The sequence below is a fragment of the Dipodomys merriami genome, unplaced genomic scaffold (genome assembly GCF_024711535.1).
Source record: "Dipodomys merriami isolate MVZ:Mamm:240054 unplaced genomic scaffold, mDipMer1.0.p SCAF_55, whole genome shotgun sequence".
Classification (NCBI taxonomy): domain Eukaryota; kingdom Metazoa; phylum Chordata; class Mammalia; order Rodentia; family Heteromyidae; genus Dipodomys; species Dipodomys merriami.
In genome coordinates, this window is record NW_027206124.1 from 1,862,380 (window position 1) to 1,887,941 (window position 25,562).

General features: G+C 51.3%; 1 protein-coding gene and 1 non-coding gene across 5 annotated transcripts in view; one reads left to right on the forward strand and one right to left on the reverse strand.

Moving 5' to 3' along the window:
• Triobp (TRIO and F-actin binding protein) overlaps window positions 1–2,177 on the forward strand; it is a 46,955-nt gene extending 44,778 nt beyond the window's left edge. For all 4 annotated transcript variants that reach the window (XM_069999476.1, XM_069999477.1, XM_069999479.1 and 1 more), the window contains 2 exons: window positions 788–951; window positions 1,486–2,177. In XM_069999476.1, the coding sequence (XP_069855577.1) occupies window positions 788–949 (162 nt within the window). In that variant the 3' untranslated portion in view covers window positions 950–951; window positions 1,486–2,177. The remainder of the gene's footprint in view (window positions 1–787; window positions 952–1,485) is intronic.
• Window positions 2,178–10,441: 8,264 nt separating this feature from the next.
• On the reverse strand, window positions 10,442–10,548 carry LOC138811952 (U6 spliceosomal RNA). Its single transcript, XR_011367523.1, has one exon. It is a non-coding gene; the product is annotated as a U6 spliceosomal RNA (small nuclear RNA).
• Window positions 10,549–25,562: the final 15,014 nt, after the last annotated feature.

The following is a 25,562-nucleotide window of genomic DNA, read 5'->3' on the forward strand; positions in this document are numbered from 1 at the left end:
TGTGCTCTTCAGCTCAAGGTGAGTGCTCTACCTCTTGAGCCACAGTGCCACTTCTGGTTTTCTAGTGGTTTATTGGAGATCAGAGTCTCATAGACTTTTCTGCCCAGGCTGGCTTTGAACCACGATCCTCAGATCTCAGCCTCCTGAGTAGCTAGGATTCCAGGCGTGAGCCACTGCACCCAGCTCATTTTAATTTTTTAAAATTGTGTGTGTTGGTACCAAGGTTTGAATTCAGGGCCTTCTGCTCTTGCTTGCCTTTTTTGCTCAAGACTGGTGCTATACACTTGAGCTACAATTCCCCTTCCAGTTTTTTTGCTGGCTAAATGGAGATAAGAGTTGCTTAGAGTTATCTGCTTGGGATGGTTTCAACCCTTGATCCTCTGATCTCAGCCTCCTGAGTAGCTAGGATTGCAGGCATGAGCTACTGACTCCTGACTATTTTTTTTTTGAGATAGGGTCTCACTAACATTCCCATTGGGGGCTTTAAACCCCGACCCTTTTGTCTTCATCTCCCAGCAGCTGAGACTACAGGTATACCTCACCACACTTGGCTTATTTACTATTGAGCACCTTCTACATGCCAGGCCGCATGCTAAGAGCTGGAAGCATCAGTTCCACCCAGGTCTGGCCTACATGGCTCATCCACGGCTGCCCTGTCCTTGTGCCAGCCCTGGAGGCTAAAACGGGGCTGGCTACTCTGCACTGCCAGTGGGGAACAGAGAGGGCATGTATCAGGTGGTGGGCCCGGTAGGGGGCTGCGACATTCATGGCCCCCCTCCCGTGCCAGGACAAGCGCTTCACATCAGGCAAGTACCAAGACGTGTACGTAGAACTGAACCACATCAAGACGCGGTCAGAGCGGGAGATCGAGCAGCTGAAGGAGCATCTGCGTCTCGCCATGGCGGCGCTGCAGGAGAAGGAAGCCACGCGCAACAGCCTGGCCGAGTAGAGGTGGGTGCCTGGGCTCTGTGGGGTGGGCAGAGGAGAGAGGCGCAGACCTGCCGGAGGCGGGGGGAGGGGGGCGGTCTCACAGTACCCAGCCTGACTCACTGGCCACCTGAGCCACCTGAGCCAACAGGTCCTTCTCCTGCCTCTGTTTCCCCATCTGTAACTGGGACCATGATACCACGCACAGCGGTCAGGGGTGGTCAGGCTCAGGCCACAGCTCCACTTCCAGCTGGCTCATTGGAGATAAGAGTCCCACCAACTTTCCTGCCCAGGCTGGCTTTGAACCATGATCCTTAGATCACAGCCTCCTGAGTAGCTAGGATGACAGGCGTGAGCTGTAATTACAGTGGCCAGCAAGAGAGTGTCCTCTTTCTGACAAGTCTCTGTACTTCATACGGCTCATGGGGGAGGAGGGTCGGCCAGGGAGGACACCAGCACAGCCAGTCTGTTTTTGCGAAGAGCTGAGAGTCTTGTAGGCAGGGTGGAAGTCCCTCCTCACCCCCTTGCCTGACCTCAGCACCTGTCCTTGCCTTCCAGGTCTTTGTGATCCAGCCCAGCTGCAGTCTCCAGCCCCAGGGGGGCCAATCATCAGCTCCCCCTGATGGATGGCTGGGGCCAACCATCAGCTCCCCCTAATGGATGGAAGTCAGAAGCCAAGCTTTCTTCCCACCCTGTGGGAGGCACGTGCACTCACACACACACACACACACACACACACACACCGCGTGCACCCGTGCACATGCACAGTATACACACACGTGCATGCACACACACACATGCATGCACACACTGCGTATCTGAGCGCACCCCTCGCACTGGGTCTCACCTGGCACCTTCAGGATTTTTTATGTGAAGAGATTTTTATAGAGACTTTTTTTTTCCTTTTTTCCTTTTTTTTTCCCCCCCTAAAACACTTTATACTTTTAAAGAAAAGCAATTCCTGGTGGCATCTTCCTCCCGGCTGGAATCCCCTCCCTCTCAGCCGCCCGGCCTCAGCTTACCCTGAGGGTCCCCAGAGGTCCCAGCAGTGGCCATGGGGGGTTAACAGGTTGGGGGGGGAGGCCCTGGATGAGTGGTCCCACATATTGGGGATGGGGACAGAGTGAGCCAGCAGCTGTCCCCACCCCCGCCCCTCTGAGGGGTGCTGGCCATGGAGCCGCTGGCATCGCCCATGAAGATGCTTCTCCTGCTCCACGAGCGCTCTTAACTTAATAAAACCTTCCAGCAGCTCTGGTGTCCTGGGTGACCAGGCAGGCTGGGAAGCGGGGGATCTCTCCCCAGCACCCCACCCTCCCTAATGCTTGGGTGTGGGCTTCTGAGGGTGGGGCTGAGAATCCAGTTCCTCCACATGACAAAGACTGTGATGTGCGCGTGGGGTGTGCATGGGGGCGTGCAGGCTTCAGGGTGGGGTGTGTGGGCTCCCGGTAGCAGCGTCTGTGACAGTCAGGACCCCTCTGACATGCTCTGTCAGATCTGTACTCAAGCACGGTCCCTCAGCAGTCACAGCTTCTCACCCTCGGGGAAGCCTGGCAGCGGTAGGAGGCTGGAGCTGAGACTGCCCTTGACTGTGTCCTGGAGCAAGTCACCGCCTCACTGAGCCTGTTTGCTTCTCCAGCAAATGGGTCTTTTCCTTTTAGTCTGAGTGCTGCATTGAGTCTATGCCCAGTGTTCACCAGGAAGAAGTGTGGGGACAGTAGGTGCAGCCACCCCAGGCCCCCCAAGACGGGCATCCTCATGTCTGGCGGTGCTGATCACAGTCACAGGGGCTGGGGGAAGCTGCATTCTCTGGTATAGAAACACCACATGGAAGCCAGGCACCAAGAGCTCATGCCTGTAACCCTAGCTTCTCAGGAGGCTGAGATCTGAGGATTGCAGTTCAAAGCCAGCCCTGTCAGAAAAGTCCATGGGACTCTTATCTCCCATTAACCACAAAAAAGCCAAAAGTGGAGCTATGGCTTGAGTGGTAGGGCACTAGCCTTGAGCATAAAAGCTCAGGGACAGCACCCAGGCCCTGAGTCCAAGCCCAGAACCAGCAAAAAGGAAAATACCACATCAGGCTGGCCCTCAGAGGACTGAGAATTCAGAGGAGACCCTCACTTCCTGCCACTGCTCAGCTAATGAGATGTAGGAACACCTTGGTTGGAGAGAAGACCCATTCCAGAAGCTATAAAGATGCTGTACAGAGGGGTTGGGTTAGTTACATCAGTAAGGTGATGAGTAGTACATTTCTTGTCAATCTTCCCTGCTTTTCTGTGAGTATGTGGAAGGATAGGAATGAACTCAAGGCCCCTTACTCCACCACTGAGCTACAGCTGCCCAGGCTTCTTTTTTTTTTTTTTTTTTTTGGTCCAGTTGTGGGGCCTGAACTCTGGGCCTGGGCGCTGTCCCTCAGCTCTTTTAGCTCAAGGCTAGCGCTCTACCACTTGAGCCACAGCACCACTTCCAGCTTTTTTCTTTTTGCTTATGTGGTGCTGGGGAATCGAACCCAGGGCCTCATGCATGCAAGGCAAGCACTCTACCACTGAGCCACCTCCCCAGCCCCTGCCCAGGCTTCTTATAGGAGATGAACGTCCCTAAATCCCTAGGAGATGGGGTGACTGGCCCAAGCCCCTCCCCCACCCGCAGGCTCTAGCTCCTGTCCTCGGCCTCCACCACTGGTGAGCAAGAACAAGCAGGCCAACATGCTACGCCATAAGGCACTCCCCATCAGACAGCACCAAGTGTTGGTATACGCAGAGCCCGGGGGTTCTCCCACATGCTGGCAGGAGTATCCCCTTCATACAACACTTGGGCAGTGTCTTGTCCAGTGACACACATCTGCCCTGGGGTTCAGCATTTCCTTAACAAGGCCTACGTGCACAGCATGACTCACTGATTTGTACCAGCCTTGTCCAAGGCAGCCCAAGTCTGGAAACATGACTGTCCATCAACAATGGACCAAACAGATTGTGGTATAGTTATAGACTATCATATGACACAGTAATAAAAGTTACTGCTATGTACAAAAAAAATGTATATATCCTCCAGATACCATGTGGAGCACATGCTGGAAGGTTCCATTTACATGGAGTTTAAGAGTGGATGTAGTATTCACTCTGGTGAGCATCTTCAGCATGGTGGGGACCCCTGGGCTGGAGAGGCAGCCATCGCCCGGTGGTGGTATGCCCAGAGAATGTACACGTGCAGAAAAGGACCTGACTCCACTGAAGAATGTGTTGCTGTTTACAGACTGCGTCTCGACACAAATAACCAAAAAAATAGCCAAAGTAGGGCTGGGAAGGTGGCTCAGTGGTAGAGTGCTTGCCTTGCATGCATGAGGCCCTGGGTTCCATTCCTCAGCACCACATAAGAAAAAAGAAAAAAGCTGGAAGTGGCACTGTGGCTCAAGGGGTAGAGCACTAGCCTTGAGCTGAAGAGCTGAGGGACAGCGCCCAGGCCCAGAGTTCAGGTCCATGACCGGAACTCTTCCCCCCCCCCCAAAAAAAGCCTAAGTAAATAGGGTGGGGCTATGACAGGAGAGCACCTGCCTAGCAAGCATAAGACCTTGAATTCGAGTCCCAGTACTGCCTAAAAAGGAAAAAAAAAAAAAATCCAGGACCTGTGGATATATTGGCTAGTCCCAGGGCTTGAACTCAGGGTGTGGGCATTGTTCCTGAGCTTCTTTTGCCCAAAGCTAGCACTCTACCATTTTAGCCATAGCACCATGTCCAGATTTTTCTGTGTATGTGGTACTAAGGAATCGAACCCAGGGCCTCATGCATGCAAAGCAAGCGCTCTACCACTGAGCCACTTTCCCAGCCCCAAGGCTCTAGGTTTTATCCCCAGCATTGCCAAAAGAAAAGAAATTCCAGTCTCAGGAGGAACACAAGTTCAGGGCCAGCGCAGGCTGTATATTGAGGAAAGCCAGGGTTCTAGCAGGTGCCCAGCTGAGCCACCAGGGGAAGGTCCCTGTCACCTTAGCCACACAGGATAGGAGGCCAGAACTGCGCAGTTTGGCTGCGAAGCCTGGTCACTGCCTCCGGCAACTGATCAGCAGTGGTGATGGAGAGATCAGGACAGACCTGCTGGGTGCCTCCCCTGCCTGTTGCAACAGCTCCGAGCTTCTCTGGCCTTTGTCTCCCCATCTGTTCAATGGAGGCTGTGTGGATAATGCAATCACCAGCTGTACCATCACCGGCGCTGGCTTGAGGCTCTGGCAGTTTGATGTATGGTCTGTGGCTGACCTGGGTCCTGCTAGCAGCTGCAGCCCTGGTCACCTGGAGACGCCACACTGGACACCCACGGTCCCTCACTCCAGCCTTTGGCTGGGACACCCTCGATTCTCCATAAGGCCATTTCCGGAGGCTTCCTCACAGCACGGTGGTCTTAGAACAGCCTGGAATGTCTGAAATCTGCCTTCCCATAGACAGCATTTCAGGCTGTCCCAGTGGCTCACCCCTGTAATCCTAGCTACTCAGGAGTCTGAGAGCTTAGGATCACGGTTCAAAGCCAGCCCAGGCAGAAAAGTCCACGAGACACTCTCTCTCTCTCTCTCTCTCTCTCTCTCTCTCTCTCTCTCTCTCTCTCTCTCTCTCTCTCTCTCTCTCTCTTCTCTCCTCTCTAATAACCAGCAAAAAGCTGGAAGAAGAGCTGTGCTCACATGTTAGAGGGCTAGCCTTGAGCAGAAAAAGCTAAGGGACAGTGCCCAGGCCCTGAGTACTGGCAGAGAGAAGGTGGGAGAGGAAGGGAGGGTGAAAGAAAAACCAGACTTCAGATTCCCCCCACACACACTTTCTCTCTGTTTTTGCTGGTCCTGGGGCTTGAACTCTGGGGCTTGGGTGCTGTCCCTGAGCTTTACTGGTCAAGGCTGGCACTCTACCACCCAAGCCACAACTCCACTTCCATGGACTTTCCTGACTGGGCTGCCTTTGAACCACAATCCTCAGATCTCAGCCTCCTTAGGCTAGGATGACAGGGGTGAGCCTCAGCTCCTCCCCCTACCTCAGCTTCTCCATCCCCCCAGCACCTCCTCCTGCCTTCAGCTCCCTGAGCTCAGGGTTTCCAGCCCAAGAAGCCACTTGCAGCTCCCAAGGGACCCCCCAGGTACTGACCAGTCCGCACTGTTCTCCCCTCACATCAATTCCCCACTCTTTGCCCCCTCCTTCCCCACCAAGCAAGACTCCAAACAATGTCATCACCTGCCACCTGAGGCCCTCCCTGATCTCCTAGATGGGGCTCCTTCAACATGCTCCAGGAGTTTCCCCAGACTGTGAGCCCCCTGAGGCTAATTCTAATTCAGTGATCCCTGATCCTACAATTCAGTGATCCCTGGAGCCTACAACCCAGCCAGGCGTGCATGGAAATCTCAGCTGATGCATGCTTGTTGACTCGGTGAGGAAATGAATGCCCACTGAGCCAGGCACCCTGGGCAGGGCACAGCCCCAGGCCCATGCCAAATGGCAAGAGGCTGTGCCTCCCCATAAAACCACTGAAAAGCCCCGGAGCCAACCCAAAGGGTGAGGAGGTAAATGGTAGTTTCTGGAACATGAAAGGGCTGAGTTGTAACTGACTCATCCTGGACACCCCAGCGTCCCATCTGGATTTTACAAGGCCCAGCGGGCTCTGAGGGCCAAGGGGGCAGGCACTTCCTTTGATGGAGCCTCTGGCAGAGCAAACTCGACAGACAGCACCCTCTGAAAACTCACAGTGACCCTTTGAAGTGCCTAGGGCTGTTCCCAGGCCACAGAGGACAAAGCAAGACCAATAATGCAGTGACTCAGATCTAAGCACTTGCCATTAGATGACATTCTCTCAGCCTGGCCTCCCGAGGCAGGCCAGACCCTGCAAGAAGATTTCGCACAGCTGGGCGCCTGTGGCTCACACCTGTGGTCCTAGCTACTCAGGAAGCTGAGATCTGAGGATCAAAGATCAAAGCCAGCTGGGCAGAAAAGTCCATGAGACTGCTTATCTCCAATGAACCACCAGAAAACTGGAAGTGGAACTGTGGCTCAAGTGGTAGAGTACTAACCTTAAGAAAAAAAGCTCAGGGACAGTGCTCAGGGCCTGAATTCAAGGCCCAAAACACACACACACACACACACACACACACACACACACACACACACACAAGACTTGTATATGCACTTACACTTGCTAACCATCTCTCTGGAAAGATTCGCACACGTACACACACAAGTGTGTTCACACACACCACTGCCCCCTCCCCCTGTGTGTGAGCCCCATGCTAGGGGCTCTGGACAACAGGAGGCCTGGGGACAGTGGCTGCCCCCTGAGATCAGCCAGGAGGTCTGAGAGTTGGGGGAGGGGAGGGGGGAAGAGGGAAGGGGAGGGCCACTCTTTTTGTTGTTGTTGTTGGTCGTGGGGCCTGAACTCTGGGCCTGGGCACTGTCCCTCAGCTTTTCAGCTCAAGGCTAGCACTCTACCACTTGAGCTACAGTGCCACTCCAATCTTCCCCGCCCCCCCCCCCCCCCGCCCTGCTTATGTGATGCTGAGGAATCGAACCAGGGCCTCATGCATGCAAAACAAGCACTCTACCACTGAGCCATCTTCCCAGCCCAAGGACCACTCATTTTGATGACAGGAGCCTTCCTGCATTCTGAACTGTTTCCACATGCATAGGCCCATTCCACTATAGGTAGAAATTTGAAACATGAATCGTTTAGCTCAGTGAGGGGGTTAGGACTCCAGGCGGGGCTCTGAGAAGCCACCTCCACCCCTGAGTGAGATTCCTCAATGGGACTAAGGAAGTCCTGAGCGCCGCCTGCTGTGATCAGGCCCTGGCCTCTCAGATGTGAAACCACAGGCCCTGGCTGGGCCCTGCCCTCATCCTGCAGGCACAGAAACCACAACCCTACAACCAGGACGGCTGACGATGCAACCCACCCAGCCTAGGACGCAGGGAACGCTGCCAGGCAGAGGTGACAAATGAGACAGGGAGGGATTCCACAGCAGGGAGCAGGGCCAGACAAGCTGAGGACGAGGACGCCTGCTGGACATGCAGGGTCCATGCCAGACAGTGTCCCTGCCGTGTCATGACACGGACCCTGTGCACACACCTGCCCCATTGAGTGCATTCCTTCTGCACTCACACTTCCAGGCACACATCTGTTTCCCAGGGTGCGAAGGCAGACAGCTGTGACTTCTTGTGTGACCCCTGGGAAGCAGTTGGATGGCTCTGAGCCTTGACTACTAGCATGGAGATAACAGCGCTATTCTCAGGTGAAGTGAGGTACACTTGAGACAGTACCCATAGAATGCTGGGCACAGTCCACTATCATGATGTGTGTGTGTGTGTGTGTGTGTGTTGGGTGTTGGTACTGGGGCTTGAACTCAGGTACTTGCTATGACTTGTGTGCTTTGCCATCTTTTGGGGGGAACTTCTGTGTCTGCTTTCTGTCTGTGGCTCTGAGGATGCTCTGATGTGTGTATTTGTCTGTTTGTCTGTCTGTCTCCTCTCCTTTCTCCCTCCTCTTTCCTCTCTTTCTTCTCTCTCCTCTCTCCTCTCCCACTCCTCTCCCTGCCATGTCTCTCTCTCTGTCTCTGTGTCTCTTCTCCTCCCCCAGGCCACTCTGGCTCAGCTGACCACTTCAATAGCAGGGCAGACGCCTGAAGTCCGGAAAACAGCTAGTGCTGACGTTGGATGCTACTGTTTCTGAAAAACAAAGCACCCACACACCCATACACACCATGTGTCCCCGCCTGTGCTAGCTATCAGCCCGCACTGGGGGTCCCCAGCGTCCACGACCCTGGCTGAGGTTATACACACTGGAACCCTGGGCTGGAAAAGACACAAATGCACAGCCCTTGTAAGGAGAGATAAGAAAAATCAGGGAAGAAACAGGCATGGAAAGCCTCAGGCAAGACAACCAGCAGCACTGGCTATCACTACCCCCTGGTCACCCCTCAGACACACAAACTAACTGCTGTTCAAGTCTCTTTTATAAATGGTGTAGTGTGTCAAGCGCCAGTGGCTTGTGCCTGTAATCTTAGCTACTCAGGAGGCTGAGATCTGAAGATTGAAGTTCAAAGCCAATCTGGGCAGGAAAGTCCTTGAAACTCTTATTTCCAATTACTCATCAGAAACCTGCAAGTTGAGCCGAGCACCGGTGGCTCACGCCTGTCATCCTAGCTACTCAGGAGCCTGAGATCTGAGGACCACAGTTCAAAGCCAGCCGGGGCAGGAAAGTCCATGAAACTCTGATCTCCAATAAACCACTAGAAAACTGGAAGTGGCGCTGTGGCTCCAGTGGTAGAGTGCTCGCCTTGAGCTGAAGAGCGCAGGGACAGTGCCCAAGCCCAGAGTTCAAGCCCCACGACTGACAAAAAAAAAGAAAAGAAAACTGCAAGTTGAACTGTGGCTCATAGTAGTAGAGCCGTAGCCTTGAGCAAAAGAGCTCAGGGACAGCATTCAGACCCCATGTTCAGGCCCCATGACTGAAAAAAAAAAAAAAAAAAAAAAATCCCAGCTTCAACCCAGGGCCACGGGTGGTGCTGGCTGGCAGATGTCATGTGTGTCTTTCAATCTGGAATCTACATCCTATTTTATGAGGTTCAATCAACTTTAATATTATTGGGGTACCAGGCCAGACATGTACGGAAGTCTCTTAGCTTGGGTTTGCCAGTTGATTGCTCCTGATTGGATTCTAGCCCTGGCTCCGAAGGCCAGTTGTCATGAAAATGTGCTAGCTACATACAAAGGCGCAATGCCTATGTGCATCTGATCACATAAAATATTTACCAAAATGAACTCCAGGTTTATTCTTTGTGGATGCTTTGTTTTCTTTCTGTCTTGTTTGTTCATTTGTTTATATTTGGGAGAGTAAGGGAGAACACAGAAATGGAGGGACAAAGGGTGAACAAATGCAGCAGTGGTACTTGCTAGACACTGGAAAGGAATTATACAAGTTGTGGGTAGACATGGGAGGGGAACACGGAGAGAGCAAGGGAAGGGGTGACATTGTCCAAAAAGAAACGTACACATGACCTGACTTATGTAACTATAACCCCTCTGTACAATCTCCTTTATAATCACAATACTTTTTTTAATGTTGATCTAACCCTGCTCTGCTCTGCTGAGGGGGGGGGTATGCCAAGAGTCCAGGGTGCTGTCCTTTATAAAACCTTCCTTCATCTCAAGGGTGACAACTATGGTAGCCCTGCCCTTTAGAGCAGCACACGCTTGCTGCGTCACCAGGTCAGAGGTCACATTAGCGGCAGTGTTGACTTCTCTTGTGGACTTTCCCCTATGGGGCAGTTATTGTTTTTCTTTTTTTTTTTTTAAGTTAATTTTATTTTATTTGTGAACATACTGTACAGAGGAGTTACAATTACATGGGTAGGATAATGCATACATTTCTTACCAAGCATTGCAGCCTCCTCCTTTTGTTTACCCTTCACATCCCTTCCCAGCCTCCCCCCTCCCCCCATCCCAATCCTTCTCCTTCCCCCCCCCTTCCCACCCCCCACACCGACGTTGTAAAGCTCGTTTTGGACAAAAATATGGAACGCTTCACGAATTTGCGTGTCATCCTTGCGCAGGGGCCATGCTAATCTTCTCTGTATCGTTCCAATTTTAGTATATGTGCTGCCGAAGCGAACACAGTTATTGTTTTTCTTTTAGGGATGTACTAAAGCTATGACCATTCCTTGGGTTTCCTACATCATGCTTGGCTTTCATTATGTTTCTGGCTTTCCTCTGTGTGTGCCTGTGTGTGTGTGTGTGTGCATGCGTGTGTGTGTGTGTGTGTGTGTGCGTGCATGCGTGCACGCGGGCGTATGTGCTAGCACATGTGTGCGCACACTGGTTCTAGGGCTTGAACTCAGGGCTTGGGCACTGACACTGAACTTTTCTGCTCAAGGCTAGTGCTCTACTTGTTCTACTACTTGAACCATACCTCCACTTCTGGCCTAGTGATTAAGTGGAGATATTTTTATGACTTTCCTGCCCTGGCTAGCTTTGAACTGTGATCCTCAGGTCTCAGCCTCCTGAGTAGCTAGGATTACAGGTGAGACACTGATGCAGGGCTTGTTTTCTGATATTCTTTTTTTTCTTTTGTCGGTCATGGGGCTTGAACTCTGGGCCTGAGCCCTGTCCTTCACCTCTTCAGCTCAAAGCACACGTTCTACCACGAAAGGCACAGCACCACTTTCAGTTTTCTGGTGGTTAATTGGAGAGAAGAGTCTCATGGACTTTCCTGCCCAAGCTGGCTTTGAACTGTGATCTTCAGACCTCAGCCTCCTGAGTAGCTAGGATTATAGGCGTGAGCCACCAGTTTTTGAGTCCGGTCGTGGGGCCTAAACTCTGGGCCTGGGCACTGTCCCTCAGCTCTTCAGCTCAAGGCTAGCGCTCTACCACTTGAGCCACAGCGCCACTTCCAGCTTTTTTTTTCTTTTTGCTTATGTGGTGCTGAGGAATCGAACACAGGGCCTCAGGCATGCAAGGCCTGAGGCATGCAAGCGCTCTACCACTGAGCCACCTTCCCAGCCCCTGTTTTCTGACATTTTTAAGGGTGATCCTTCCTTCTTTCCTTCCTTCCTCCCTCCCTCCTTTCCTTCCTTCCTCCCTCCCTCCTTTCCTTCCTTCCCTTCCATCTTTCCTTCCTTCCTTCTTCCTTCCTTCCCTCCCTCCCTTTCTCCTTCTTTCTTTCTTTTTTCCTTCTTTTTTTCTTTTTTGTCTGTCTTTTTTTCTTACACATGTAGTGAAATAAGTGTATAAAAATTTAATGAGGCACTTAGCAGGAGAAGTGTCATGGTGGAGTTGGGCAGGCCTGTCAGCAACTGCTGGACGACCCTGTGAAAGCCCCCTAGGAAAAAAAAAAATAATAAAACCAAACCACCAGGGGCTGGGAAGGTGGCTCAGTGGTAGAGTGCTTGACTTGGATGCATGAGGCCCTGGATTTGATTCCTCAGCAGAAAAAGCCAGAAGTGGTGCTGTGGCTCAAGTGGTAGAGCACTAGCCTTGAGCTGAATTGCAGAGGGACAGCGCCCAGGCCCAGAGTTCAGGCCCCATGACCTACCAAAAAAAGAGAGAGAGAGAGAGTAGTGCAAGTTTTAGTACCCCTCCTGACAGCTGCTAGAATAGCAGGATCTACTGCTATTGGGACATCTGCGCTTATCGCAGGGAACAGCATTTTAGAAAGCTGAGTGAATGAACAGGTGGATCAGGATCTCACTCCATTAACAGGCTAGAAAGTCACGGAGACTCATTGGCAGAAGTAGTTTTGTAAAATAGGAGGGGACTAGGCCTTCTAGTGATGAAGCAGGGCAGGCTCTGTATGGCTCTAGTGAACAATGTTGTTTCTACGCCAACTATTCTGGAGTGATCTGTGGAAGTTTGGCATTAGTCAGAAGTAACCTGGAGAAGAGGGACTGGGCACGCCAGAACAGCGAAGGGTGGTCCCAATCACTCTTCTCCTGGTCCCCAGGGCCACGAGCCTAGTTTCAGCCATTGCAGGACTGGGAGCGCTCCTGTTGCTTGCCTTCAGTGTTGGGCCATGTATCCTGAGTACGTTACATAAAAAGGAGACTAGAGGCTGTAAAACTGCCAAATAGTTCAGACAGACCCAAGACAGTTAGGTTATAACACTTGCTTCAGGAAGAGGAAAGGGAGGAAGAGCCCATGATTTGACTCTGTACCTCAGACAACAGGGGGATGAAATACGGTGAATAAAAATAAAATGAGCCACTTAGCAGAAGTGTCATGGTGGAGTTGGGCAGCCTTGTCAGCAACCACTGGACGAATCTGTGAAAGAACAGGGTATCAAGTGTAGGCAGCCGATTGTGAGAAATGAACTTTAGCACCTCCAATTTTTTTGCTGGTGACCATATATTTTGCTTCTGAAATTTGCTTGGCTCATATAACATTGAAAAGTTTGGAACATTCTATTGGTGCATTTGCACACACACACACACACACACACACACACACACACACACACACACACCAGCCGTTTTGGGGTATAATGCTGTCTGTTGCTACTCGGGGTTACCTCTGGTTTCCTGATACCTAGGAGCAGTCCTGGCTGGCTATAATTGTCTGTTATTATATTCCTTTTTGCTGTTAATAAATTACCTCCTAATTAAGATTCAGTGGTGAGTCCATGGTCTGTTCCCTGGGGATTCTGCACTTGTAACATTTTGGAGGCCCCAATGAGATCCCTAGGGATCTCAGAGGACACAAGGGCCTGGACACAAGGCTCAGGAAGGACTCTTAAGGAGCCAGCAGCTCCTTGGTGGAGTGGATCCTGACACAGACATGGACTGGTGGTCAGTCCAAATTCTTGCTGAGCATGCAAACCTGTTTTTGGACAAGGTACCTGTTGGGGGGGGGAGGTCACAAAAAGGGGAGGTTAGACACAGCTGGAGACCCTTGTGTCTGGAATAGCAAGCGAGATGTCACCCTATTCCCTTAGTAGAGATGTGTAAACGTGTGGTGGCCACCTACTGTTTGTCCTGAGTGTGTCTGCTTCTTTGTTTCATGTGTGTATTTCAGTCTTTTTCTAGGCATAGGCGCCAGTTCCAGTTTCCCGAAGACCATTGAAATGTATGCTTTCAAATTTCAGGGATTCAAGTTAGGCACTAATTACAGTGTCTGTCTCTCTTTCTCTCTGGGCAAATTACGAACTCTCTGAACTTGAGTGGCCCAAATTCAGTGTAGGATGGGCCTATGCACCTCTCTTCAGGGGTGAGGGGTGATGTGGCAAAAGTTGCAGCTCAGCCTGTCCATCCATGGTGGTACAGGCCCTGGGGAGAGTGCATGCATGGTGGGACAGGCCCTGGAGGGATTCTATGTGAGGTGGAATCAAAGCCACTAGGAGATACCACCATAGCCCAGCTCAGATCCAGCCTATCTCTTCCAGAGCTGTACAGGTTCAAGGCTTCCCTTATTGGATTTATCTCTGGCATATCAAGAGCTACCTCCTAACCAACCTTCTTCTCTAAATTTACTGGACCCTAGGCTACATGGATAAAAACAACTGGATCCAGTCTCCCTAACATGGCAGAGGAACTGGAGCCACGAGACACAGAGGATATTGAAGACAGGGACATCACTGGTTAGCCTTGGGCACTTCGAAGCAGGGGGCTAAACAAATAATGTCCTCACCATAGTCTTGGCCTTCGCTGGCTCTGGGTGTGGGTTTAGGAACAGCAACCCCTCCAGACTGGCCCCTGTCTCACTGGATGTGGGTGAGCCTGGGCTACCATATCCTTTATAGCTCCTACCTTTGCTTGTGTTGCCTACAATGGCTGTAAGTTCTTTACTAGTCTCCTTAAACAGCTGTGTTAAATTTTGTTGGGTATTACTTGTTTTTACCATGTGATTCTATTTGCTTTTTGACTTCAATTGTTTGAAATAAGACCTGGCCCTGCAGGATATAAAATCTAACCAACTGCTCCGTTCCTGTAACCTGTTGGGTGGAGTCACAGTAAATCTCCTTGCAGTTAGTTCTAAAGATAACCTTGCCCCATAGGCCAAAAAGGGGGTGGGCGGGCAGAAACTCAAGCTGCAGGCTGGGAAGGTTGCTCAGTGGTAGAGTTCTTGCCTTGCATGCATGAGGCCCTGGGTTCAATTCCTCAGCATCACATAAGCAGAAAAAGCCAGAAGTGGCGCTGTGGCTCAAGTGGTAGAGCGCTAGCCTTGAGCTGAAGAGCTGAGGGACAGTGCCCAGGCCCAGAGTTCAGGCCCCACGACTGAACAAAAAGAAAGAGAAAAAAAAGAAAACTCAAGCTGCAAAAAAGCTCATTAGACTTGGGTGCCATTATAGACCCCCTACAAATGTTTGGTTTGCCCACACCAATGGATTGGGCAAATACATCACTTAAATACATCACTTCTGCTGTAATGCTGGCAGAAAAAGGGGGCATTCTGTGTGTAGTAGTACATGTGTTCCCCAGGTATTCCGTTAAGATGGAAATGGAGGAAGGACACACCTTGGAATTAAGGGAATCACTGTCCAGACAAAAGAGAATCGTGAGCCAGGCACCAGTGGCTCACACCTGTAATCCTAGCTACTCAGGAGGCTGAGATCTGAGGATCATGGTTCAAAGCCAGCTGGGGCAGGAAAGTTCAGGAAACTCTGATCTCCAATAAACCACCAGGAATCCAGAAGTGGTATTATGGCTCAAGTGGTAGAGCACTAGCCTTGAGCTGAATTGCAGAGGGACAGCGCCCAAGCCCAGAGTTCAGGCCCCATGACTGGACCCCCCCCAAAAAAAAAAACTGAGAGAGAGAGAGAGAGTAGTGCAAGTTTTAGTACCCCTCCTGACAGCTGCTAGAATAGCAGGATCTACTGCTATTGGGACATCTGCGCTTATCGCAGGGAACAAGCATTTTAGAAAGCTGAGTGAATGAACAGGTGGATCAGGATCTCACTCCATTAACAGGCTAGAAAGTCACGGAGACTCATTGGCAGAAGTAGTTTTGTAAAATAGGAGGGGACTAGGCCTTCTAGTGATGAAGCAGGGCAGGCTCTGTATGGCTCTAGTGAACAACGTTGTTTCTACACCAACTATTCTGGAGTGATCTGTGGAAGTTTGGCATTAGTCAGAAGTAACCTGGAGAAGAGGGACTGGGCATGCCCAAACAGCGAAGGGTGGTCCCAATCACTCTTCTCCTGGTCCCCAGGGCCACGAGCCTAGTTTCAGCCATTGCAGGACTGGGAGCGCTCCTGCTGCTTGCCTTCATTGTTGGGCCATGTATCCTGAGTACGTTACATAAAAAGGAGACTAGAGGCTGTAAAACTGCCAAATAGTTCAGACAGACCCAAGACAGTTAGGTTATAACACTTGCTTCAGGAAGAGGAAAGGAAGGAAGAGCCCATGATTTGACTCTGTACCTCAGACAACAGGGGGATGAAATACAGTGAATAAAAATAAAATGAGGGCTGGGAAGGTGGCTCAGTAGTAGAGCGCTTGCCTTGCATGCATGAGGCCCTGGGTTCGATTCCTCAGCACCACATAAGCAAAAAGAAAAAAGCCGGAAGTGGTGCTGTGGCTCAAGTGGTAGAGCGCTAGCCTTGAGCTGAAGAGCTGAGGGACAGCACCCAGGCCCAGAGTTTAGGCCCCATGACCTGACCCAAAAAAATAAAACAAAATAAAAGTAAAAGTAAAATAAAATAAAATGAGCCACTTAGTAGAAGTGTCATGGTGGAGTTGGGCAGCCTTGTCAGCAACCATTGGACGAACCTGTGAAAGAACAGGGTATCAAGTATAGGCAGCCGATTGTGAGAAATGAACTTAGCACCTGCATTTTTTTTTTTTTTTTCTGGTAACCATATATTTTGCTTCTGAAATTTGCTTGGCTCATATAACATTGAAAAGTTTGGAATATTCCATTGACGCATGCCCTCTGCCCATTTTGGGGTATAAAAACTCCTATTTGCAGGGCAGCGGTGGCTCACACCTGTCATCCTAGCTAGCTACTCAGGAGGCTGAGATCTGAGGATCATGGTTCAAAGCTAGCCCAGGCAGCAAAGTCCATGAGACCCATGTCCAATTAACCACCAGAAAACTGGAAGAGATGTTGTGGCTCAACTGGTAGATCACTATCCTTGAGCTGAAGAGCTCAGAGTTCAAGGACAGCACCCAGGCCCCAGAGCTCAAGCCCCTTGACCAAAACAAAACAAAACAAAACAAAACCCCAAATCCACTTGGTTCTACTCAGGGCTGCCTTTGGGTTCCCAATACCTAGGAGTAGTCCCAGCCAGTTGAAATTGGCTGTTATTAAATTCCTTTTTGCTGCTAATAAATTACCTCCTAATTAAGATTCAGTTGTGAGTCCATGGTCTGTTCTCTGGGGATCCTCCACTTGTAACAGCAGATCCTATATAGAATTAAAATATTGTAGAAATGAGTGAGGCACCAACACTAGTCAAGGAAAAAAGGTCTTGGGTTCCATCCCAGTATTGCAATTTAAATTAATTAAAATCCAGCCCAGCCAGGCGCTGTTGGCTCAGGCCTGTAATCCTAGCTTCTCAGGAGGCTGAGATCTGAGGATCGTGGTTCAAAGCCAACCTAGGCAGGAAAGTCTGTGAGACTCTTGTCTCCAATTAACCACCAGAAAACCAGAAGTGGCGCTGAGGCTCAAGTGATAGAGCGCTCGCCTTGAGCTGAAGAGCTTAGGGAGAGTGCCCAGGCCAAGAGTTCAAGACCCACGATCAACTTAAAAAAAAAAAAATCCAACCTAGTGTCTCCCTCTTGAGGGCTCTTCCAGAATAGTTTGGGAGCCCCAGGGGTTGCTCACCTGTCTGAAGGACTAGAAATCTTCATGGGCCCCAGGGTCACAGCCTGGCAGGGTCCTGCTGAGCTCAGCCTGGGCTCCCTGAAGTGGGGATGATGCGGGGGGGGGGGGGTAGGAGGGGGGATGCTGCCTCACTCTGCCCTTACCTCCTTCCCACAGAGTGACCCAGCTGACCTATCTCCTCTCCTGGAAAGGCCTATGTGTCCTCTGTGCCAGCTGAAGGCTCAGATGGCAGCTGACCCGCAGTCCTTCGCAGGGAGTGACTGGGCCCAGGTCAGTCCTCCTAGGCTCCCAGCTACCCCCAGGTGAGGGTGCTGATTCTCTTTTGGGCAGTTCTGGGATTTGAACAGAGAACCTCATGCTTGTGAGGCTTTACCACTTGAGCTCCACTTCCAGCCCTTTCAGCTTTTAGGTCTTTTTCCTTGGAGGTCTCACAACTTCTACATCACTGGCATGATGGATGTGAAATATCATGCCAAGCTTATAGGGTGAGAGAGGGATCCAGCTAATTTTTTTAATTTTATTTTATGTTTTTTGCCCAGGCTGGCCTCAAACTGTGATCCTCTTAATCTCTGCCTCCAACTGAGCTAGGATTACAGGCCCTAGCCATCTCCACGGAATATGGCATAGACATTCTCCCTGTCTGGACTTCGAACCTCTTCTGCTTCAAAGGCAGAGTGCAGAGCTTTGTCAGGACGATGTCTGAGCAGACGTGCTAATCACTCTGAGAACCCAAACCACAGCTTTGCCTTGATAATGATTTCTGGGACAAATTTAGGACGTTCATTAAGGCTTAGTTCAGCCAGATGAGTGTAAAGTTGAACTGTTGGACTGTTGCCTCCATCCTCATGTCTTTGGAAATGTGTTTATCTTTCTGACCATTTGACTCCTTGCCCACGGTGGGATTATAACTGATTTCCTAACTGGAGAGAGTGGGTGAGAGTTGAGGCTCTATAAGGTTGGCCCAAAGGCAATAAGAATGCCCTGTACATGGGCAGCCAGAAGGTCCAACAAAGGAAGGGTCTGGAGCTAATGCTGGGCCTCACACCTCACCTGCCTATCTCTGACTCCAGGGAGTCCTTCCCATCCCTCTTCACCGTGAACCCTTCAGGCTGCCCTCTAGATTTGTCCTCTCCAATCCTCCCAGCCTTCCCCTCTTCCCACCTCCACTGCAGCTGGCCACTTGAATTCAGTGCACGGATGGCCGAGCTGGCAGCCTCCACACCATGGCCAGCTGTGGGTGGGTGGCACCGACTAGCTAGCAGAGATGAAGCCCTGAATATGTCTAGCTCCTTCTTCTTTGTCCCAAGTTGAAAAAGATCATGAAAACGTTGTAAACGTTGTATGGGAAGTAAGAAACTGGAAACAACTCAAATGTCTATCAGCTATAGGGGACTCATTTCCTGGGCTAGGAGAAGAACAAATTACCACAAACCTGGTGCTTGCTTGCTTTTGCTTTTTCCTTTTTTTTTTTTTTTTTTTTTTTTTTTGCAAATCCAAGGGCTTGAACTCAGGGCCTGGGCACTGTCCCTGAGCTTCTTTTGCTCAAGGCTAGCATTCTACCACTTGAGCCACAGTGCCACTTCCAGGTTTTCCTATGTATGTGGTACTGAGGAATTGAATCCAGGGCTTCATGCATGCTAGGCAAGCACTCTACCACAGAGCCACCTTCCCAGCCCCTCATTCTTCCTTCCTTCCTTCCTTTCTTCCTTCTTTCCTTCCTTCCTTCCTTTCCTTCCTTCCTTCCTTCCTTCCTTCCTTCCTTCCTTCCTTCTTTCTTTCTTTCTTTCTTTCTTTCTTTCTTTCTTTCTTTCTTTCTTTCTTTCTTTCTTTCTTTCTTTTTGCCAGTGATGGGGCTTGAACTCAGGGCCTGGGCACCATCCCTGAGATCCTTTTACTCGATTCTGGTGCTCTAATATTTGAACCACAGCTCCACTTTTGGCTTCTTGGGGGATTAATTAGAGATAAGAGTCTCACGAACTTTTCCGACCAGGCTAGCTTCAAACCATGATTCTCAGATCTCACAGCGTCCTGGGTACCTAGGATTACAGCTGTGAGCCACCAGTGCCCGGCACATTTTTATTTTTAAATAATTGAATTATTTTATGAAGCCTGATTCCACAGTGCTTTCTCACTGCACTTAAAACAAACATCAAAGGCTGAGTGTGGTGGTTCATGCCTGTAGCCCAGCTGCTTTGGAGGTGGCTCACCCCTGTAAATCCTAGCTATGTAGGAGGCGGAGATTGGGAAGATCTAAGTTTGAGGCTGGCTCAAGCAAAAAAACTAACAAGATCCCATCTCAACCACCAAGCTGGGTGCTCTGGCCTGCCCGCAATCCCAGATACTTGGGAGGCCATAAGTAGAAGGATGGAGATCTGAGGCTATCCCTGCAATCTCTTCCTTAGAAGTAACCAAGTGAAAATTAAGAGGTCAAGTGGTAGAGAGCCTGCTTAGCAAGCACAAGGCCTTGAGTTCAAAACTCCAATATCACCCACCCAAAGTCAAAACCAAAACTTCAAGTCTCTTCCCCTGGCTCACCATCCCCTGGGCTTCAGCCCTCACTTCCATGTGCTCAAATCAGTGTGTGATCTGCATAAAGGCACGAGTCACCCTTGTTTCACACACACACACACACACACACACACACACACACACACACACACACACACACACACAATCAGTCTGCACCTGCCGGAGTCTTCTTCCCTCCCCATGAGCTGAATGCTGATGGAATCCCATACTCTGCTGGGTGAATAAAGCAAATGGGAGAACAGAGGGTCACTAGAGAACAGGAGCAAGACTGGGAAACTGAGGGATGAGACAACAGCAGCTGCTGATGTACAGTCCTCGGCTCCAGGGACGCTGCCATGCTCTGCAGGACTGCTGCATCCTTGCTTCCCTATGAGTTGCTTTTATTTTATTTTTTATTTTTGTGCCAGTAGAGGGGGTTGAACTCAGGACCTGGGCACTGTCCTTGAATTCTTTTTGCTCAAGGCTGATGCTCTACTACTTGAAGCCACAGTTCCACTTTTAACATTTTTGTGGTTTATTGGAGATGAGTCCCACAGACTTTTCCTACCCAGGTTAGATTTTTTTTTTTTTTTTTTTTTTTTTTTTTTGTCGGTCGTGGGGCTTGAACTCTGGGCCTGGGCGCTGTCCCTCAGCTCTTCAGCTCAAGGCGAGTGCTCTACCACTTGAGCTACAGCGCCACTTCCGGTTTTCTGGTGGTTTATTGGAGATAGGAGTCTCACAGTCTTTCCTGCCCGGGCTGGCTTTGAACCGCGATCCTCAGATCTCAGCCTTCTGAGTAGCTAGGATTACAGGCGTGAGCCACCAGCGCCGGGCTCCAGGTTAGATTTTTGAACCATTATCCTCAGCTCTTTTAGTTGTCTGAGTAGCTAACATCACAGGCATGAGCTATTGGCATCTGGAGACCTGCTCCACACACAGCCTCGGCGTAGCTCTGATCCTTTCAGTTGAAAAGCAAACTGGGAGAGAGTGAAGGAAGGGGTGACATGGTCCAAAAAGCCAGGCACTGTTGGCCTATGCTAGTTCAACCCTAGATACTCAGGAGGCTGAGATCTGAGGATCACAGTTCAAAGCCAGCCTCAGAAAGAAAGTACACAAGATCTTATCTCCAATTAACCACCTGAAAACCAGACAGCACCCTGGGTGCTGTCCCTCAGCTCTTCAGCTCAAGGCTAGCACTCTACCACTTGAGCCACAGCGCCAATTCCGGTTTTCTGGTTTATTGGAGGTAAGAGTCTCAAGGCTTTCCCGCCCAAGCTGGCTTTGAACCCCGATCCTCAGATCTCAGCCTCCTGAGTAGCTAAGATTACAAGCATAAACCACCAGTGCCCAGCAAAATAGTACTCTTTACCTGAGTTAAGTGTAACTCCTCTGTACATCACCTTGATAATAACAATCTTTTTTTTTTGGGGGGGGGTCCGGTCCTGGGGCCTAACTCTGGGCCTGGGCGCTGTTCCTCAGCTCTTCAGCTCAAGGCTAGCACTCTACCACTTGAGCCACAGCACCACTTCCGGCTTTTTTCTTTTTGCTTATGTGGTGCTGAGGAATCAAACCCAGGACCTCAGGCATGCAAGGCAAGTGCTCTACCACTGAGTCACCTTCCCAGCCCCTATAATAACAATCTAAAAGGAAAATAAAATATATTGAAAAGCAGCCAACATTTTGTGGCACCATAAGTCTAACAGCATTCAGTCAGGTGTTTTTTGTTGTTGTTGTTGTTTTGTTTTGTTTTTTGTTGGTTGTGGGGCTTGAACTCTGGGGCCTGGGTGCTGTCCCTCAGCTCTTGAGCTGAAAGCTAGTACTACCACTTGAGCAACAGCACCACTTCCATCTTTTTCTGCTTATGTGGTACTGAGGGATTGAACCCAGGGCCTCATGCATGCAAGGCAAGCACTCTACCACTGAGCCACCTTCCCAGCACCTTTTTTATTTTTATTTTTATTTTTATTTTTGTCAGCCATGGGGCTTGAACTCTGGGCTTGGGCACTGTCCCTCAGCTCTTTAGCTCAAAGCTTGTGCTCTACCACTTGAGCCACACCGCCACTTCTGGTTTTCTGAGTGGTTTATTGGAGATAAGAATTTCATGGTCTTTCCTGCCCTGGCTGGCTTTGAACCTCCATCCTCAGCCTCCTGAGTAGCTAGGACGACAGGTGTGAGCCATCAGCGCCCGGCAAACTCAGGCGTTTTGAACCTGATGATCATCGGTATCCAGAGAGCAGAACTGGGCTCTGCTTGGTGTTGGACAGGTGTGGAAAGATCTGCTCACATCTCTGTACTACTGGTAGGGCGGGTGTGAGAAGCAGCCAAGCCCAAAGACACCTAAGCCTAATCTCTGGAAAGGTGCAAACTTTACACAGCAAGAGGGAATAAAGGCGGATAATAAAATGCCTGGATTTGGGAGATTATCCTGGATCATCCGATATGCCCAGGGTCAATATGAGCCACGGGAGCCTAGCTGCCTGACTCTTTTAAAACTCATCTCTTCTACTTGTCCTTCTTGATTTAACCATGCTGCACACTCCTGCCACAAGTCCTTCGTGCTAGCTGTGTGGCAGATTCAGTCTCTAAAAATAAAAATGGCCAGGTCTGGACTGGGAAGGTGGCTCAGTGGTAGAGCTCTTGCCTTGCATGCATGAGGCCCTGGGTTCGATTCCTCAGCACCACATAAGCAAAAAGAAAAAAGCCGGAAGTGGCGCTGTGGCTCAAGTGGTAGAGCACTAGCCTAGAGCTGAAGAGCTGAGGGACAGCGCCCAGGCCCAGAGTTCAGGCCCCACGACCGGACCCAAAAAAAATAAAAAAAAAAAGGCCAGGTCTGGTGACTCATGCCCATAATCCTGGCTACTCAAGGGGGCTGAGATTGAGAGTTGTGATTTGAAGCCAGCCAGGGCAGACAAATCTGAGAGACTCATCTCTAATCAACCAACAAAAAGCCAGAAGTGGAGCTGTGGCTCAAGTGGTAGAACACCAGCCTTGAATGAAAAGCCGAGCCTGAGCAGTTTCATGGCTCTATGTCTATTAAGTGAATGCAAAGAGCTGGCATCTGGTCAGGGCCTTCAAGGGAAGAGGCCCTTGCTGAGGAGTTACAGCTTTGGGCCTCTCTGGGTTCCTGTCTGTCAACAGGCTCCATAAAGGCAGAGCCTCCCCTCCCCCATTAGTAAGAATACGACCCTGTCCCGTTCTGACCTCTCACACTAACCCCAGAGGCAGGCAGAGCCCTTGTTTGGCAGGCAGAGAAGCTGAGGTCCTCCCCAGCCAGGAAGGTGGTGGGCAGATGGATCAGGAAGGTCTGGGGCTAGGGTGGCATGGGGCTCCACGTGGGAACTACATTTCCCAGGAGCAGCTGCTGGCAAAGCCCCGGCTCCCTGGCTTTTAAAGAGCCTCCAGTGAAAGGGAGTGGGAGGGGGCCGTGCAGTCTGCACTCTTTGCCACGGGGTTCTGCAAGGTGGCCCAGTGGGCCTGGCCAAGTCAGGGGACCCCGGGCCAAGAGGTAAGGCAAGGAGGGTCTGGAGGCAGCCTTTCCTCGTCGTCTTATTCCCCTCAACCTCTGCCCCTTTCTCTTGGAGGCCCCCTCCCTTCTTTCCAGCTTGCTCAAAGAGGTGGGGGAGTGATGGTGGTGAATCCTGCTGCCTGCCAGAGAAGGGGGGGGGTGTCCCCTAGCTGGAAGCCACCCAAGGCGACCCCTACCCCAATTCTAGTTTTAGTTCTGGAAGAGAATGTCAGGTCTGGGATGGGGTGGAAGGTGCCCCCGTCCCTCCTTCAAGCCCTGCCAAGAGGGCACGATGGGTGAAGATGGTGATCACATTCTCTGGCTCGCTGGTGGGAGGGGCAAGGGATCAGGAAACCGGAGGGTGCTGCAATAAAAATGTCAACATCATTGTCTTCGAATTCCTTCAGCCTGGATCTGAGGGACCTGAAGGCGGGGACATTACTCCAGGGAAGGCCTCTGGGGGGGGGGTGACACTTCTCTGGGGGAAGGTCTCAGATATAGGGGTGGGTGTCAGGGTATTTTCTCCTTTTCCAGGTCTTGGTGAGATGCTGGAGAACTGTCCTTGAACATAACCAGAATAAACCTACCGCAGAGTGCTGTGTTTTTCAGTCAGGAAACTTCTGGATAATCGACATCAGAACAGAAAACCCTTGACCTTTTTACTCCCTCCCTTTGCTGCCAGGGTTACAGAGAAGAAGGCATCTGACACCAGGGCCCCCCTCCTGTTTTGGATGAATCCATCCTTGATGGGGGGGGGGGCAAACACAATTTTGCTCTGGCCTCTGAGACTCCCCAGGACCAGTAGGAGCCCTGGGGGCTGTAAGGTAAATTAAATACCATATGTAAAGTAAATTAAATATACTAGGTTTAATTAGGTATCCGATAAAGACAACACCATGCAATATCCAGACAGGAAGAGAAGTTTAGTGTTTTACCGAGCTGCTACCCGCTGGGTGCATGGTAGAGACCACATGGCTGAAAAGGAGGGGGGCTGAGGGCTGATCTGGGTTTAAGTAGGGAAGGGGGCGGGGAGAAGGTGTGGCCAGGTGAGGAAAGGTGTGGCCACACTGGACACAGATGTGACCTCGGGGCCTGGGACCCCATCAGATGGGAGGTGTGACTGGGAATCCCAGGATGAGACCTCCAAGTGTGCCAGTTACCTAGGTGACACAGGTACTGGGCAGAGACTTGTGCAGGAGGTGGGAAGGCCAGGGCCCGCAGACCTTACAGAGGACATCACCCCCAACCTTGTCCCTGGCCCCTACCAATCTAAGCCTTCCCCACCCCCCTTTCTCTGCAGGATATGAGGAGATTGCAAACAGCTCCCTGGCCTTACTTAGAGATTTGTTCACCATTCCTTCCAGCTACAAACATCCCCTGCCCCCCCCCCAGGGTATTGTTTAATTACAGAGTGTGGGATCTGTTTGCTAAGTGAATCCGGGCAGGGTTGGGGGGGGGGGGGAAGGGGTCCTGAGACTAAGCATCCCAGACTCAGCCTAGCCCAGCCAGGCTGCCAAGGGACCTGGTATACAGGTAAGGGCTGGCAGGCCAGGGAGGCTCAGGGCTCAGGTGTCCTTTCGGCAGGCCTTGAAGCCTCTGCAGTTCCCCTGCACCTCTGAACCCCTTAGAGACCATGACACCCCTTGTCCAGCTGTCTGTAGGAGACCTAGCAGCCGGGGAAGACATTCGCATGCTAACAAAGACATCTCATCTGCTAGCAAAATGGCGGTGGTACCCGGCCAGGGTCCTTCCCTGACCACTGCCCGCTCCCTGGGGATTCGTCAGGATCCACGGAATGTGACCCTGTCTTCGGTCTTCCCCCTCAAGCACCCCGTTTTTGAATATCTACAGCACTCAGGGCCCCAGAGAGGGGCAACTAATTCTCCCATTGTGGAGTGCCCCCCCAACCGCACACAGCCCACCTCCCTGGGAAGGGGGGGCTGCACCCCCAGAACTGGAACCGGGGGTGGGGGGCAGCGAGCTCGGCCTCGCGCACCCCCAAAGCGCTGGGGCTGAGGGGAGCATGTAAATGAGCTGCCAGTGAGGACAGCTGGGGGACTCGGGGGGGCTGGAGGGCGAGCAGACGCCCGCGAGGCCCCTCCGCAGCGCTCGGGGACCCCGCGTGGAACCGGGGCTGGCGCTCCGGGGGCGCCGGGACGCGGAGGTCGGGGGGCGGCGCGGGGGCAGAGGCGGCCCGGAGGGGGAAGGGACGAAGTTTGAAAGTGCCCGAGCAACTCTTCCAGGGAAAGTTTCCTCGGGGGGCTCCATGGACAGAGAGGGGTCAGGGGTGCCGGGGGGCTGGCGGCGGGGTGACCCCCGAGGGGCCGGCGGACCCCGGGAAAGCGACCCCTCCCCCTGTC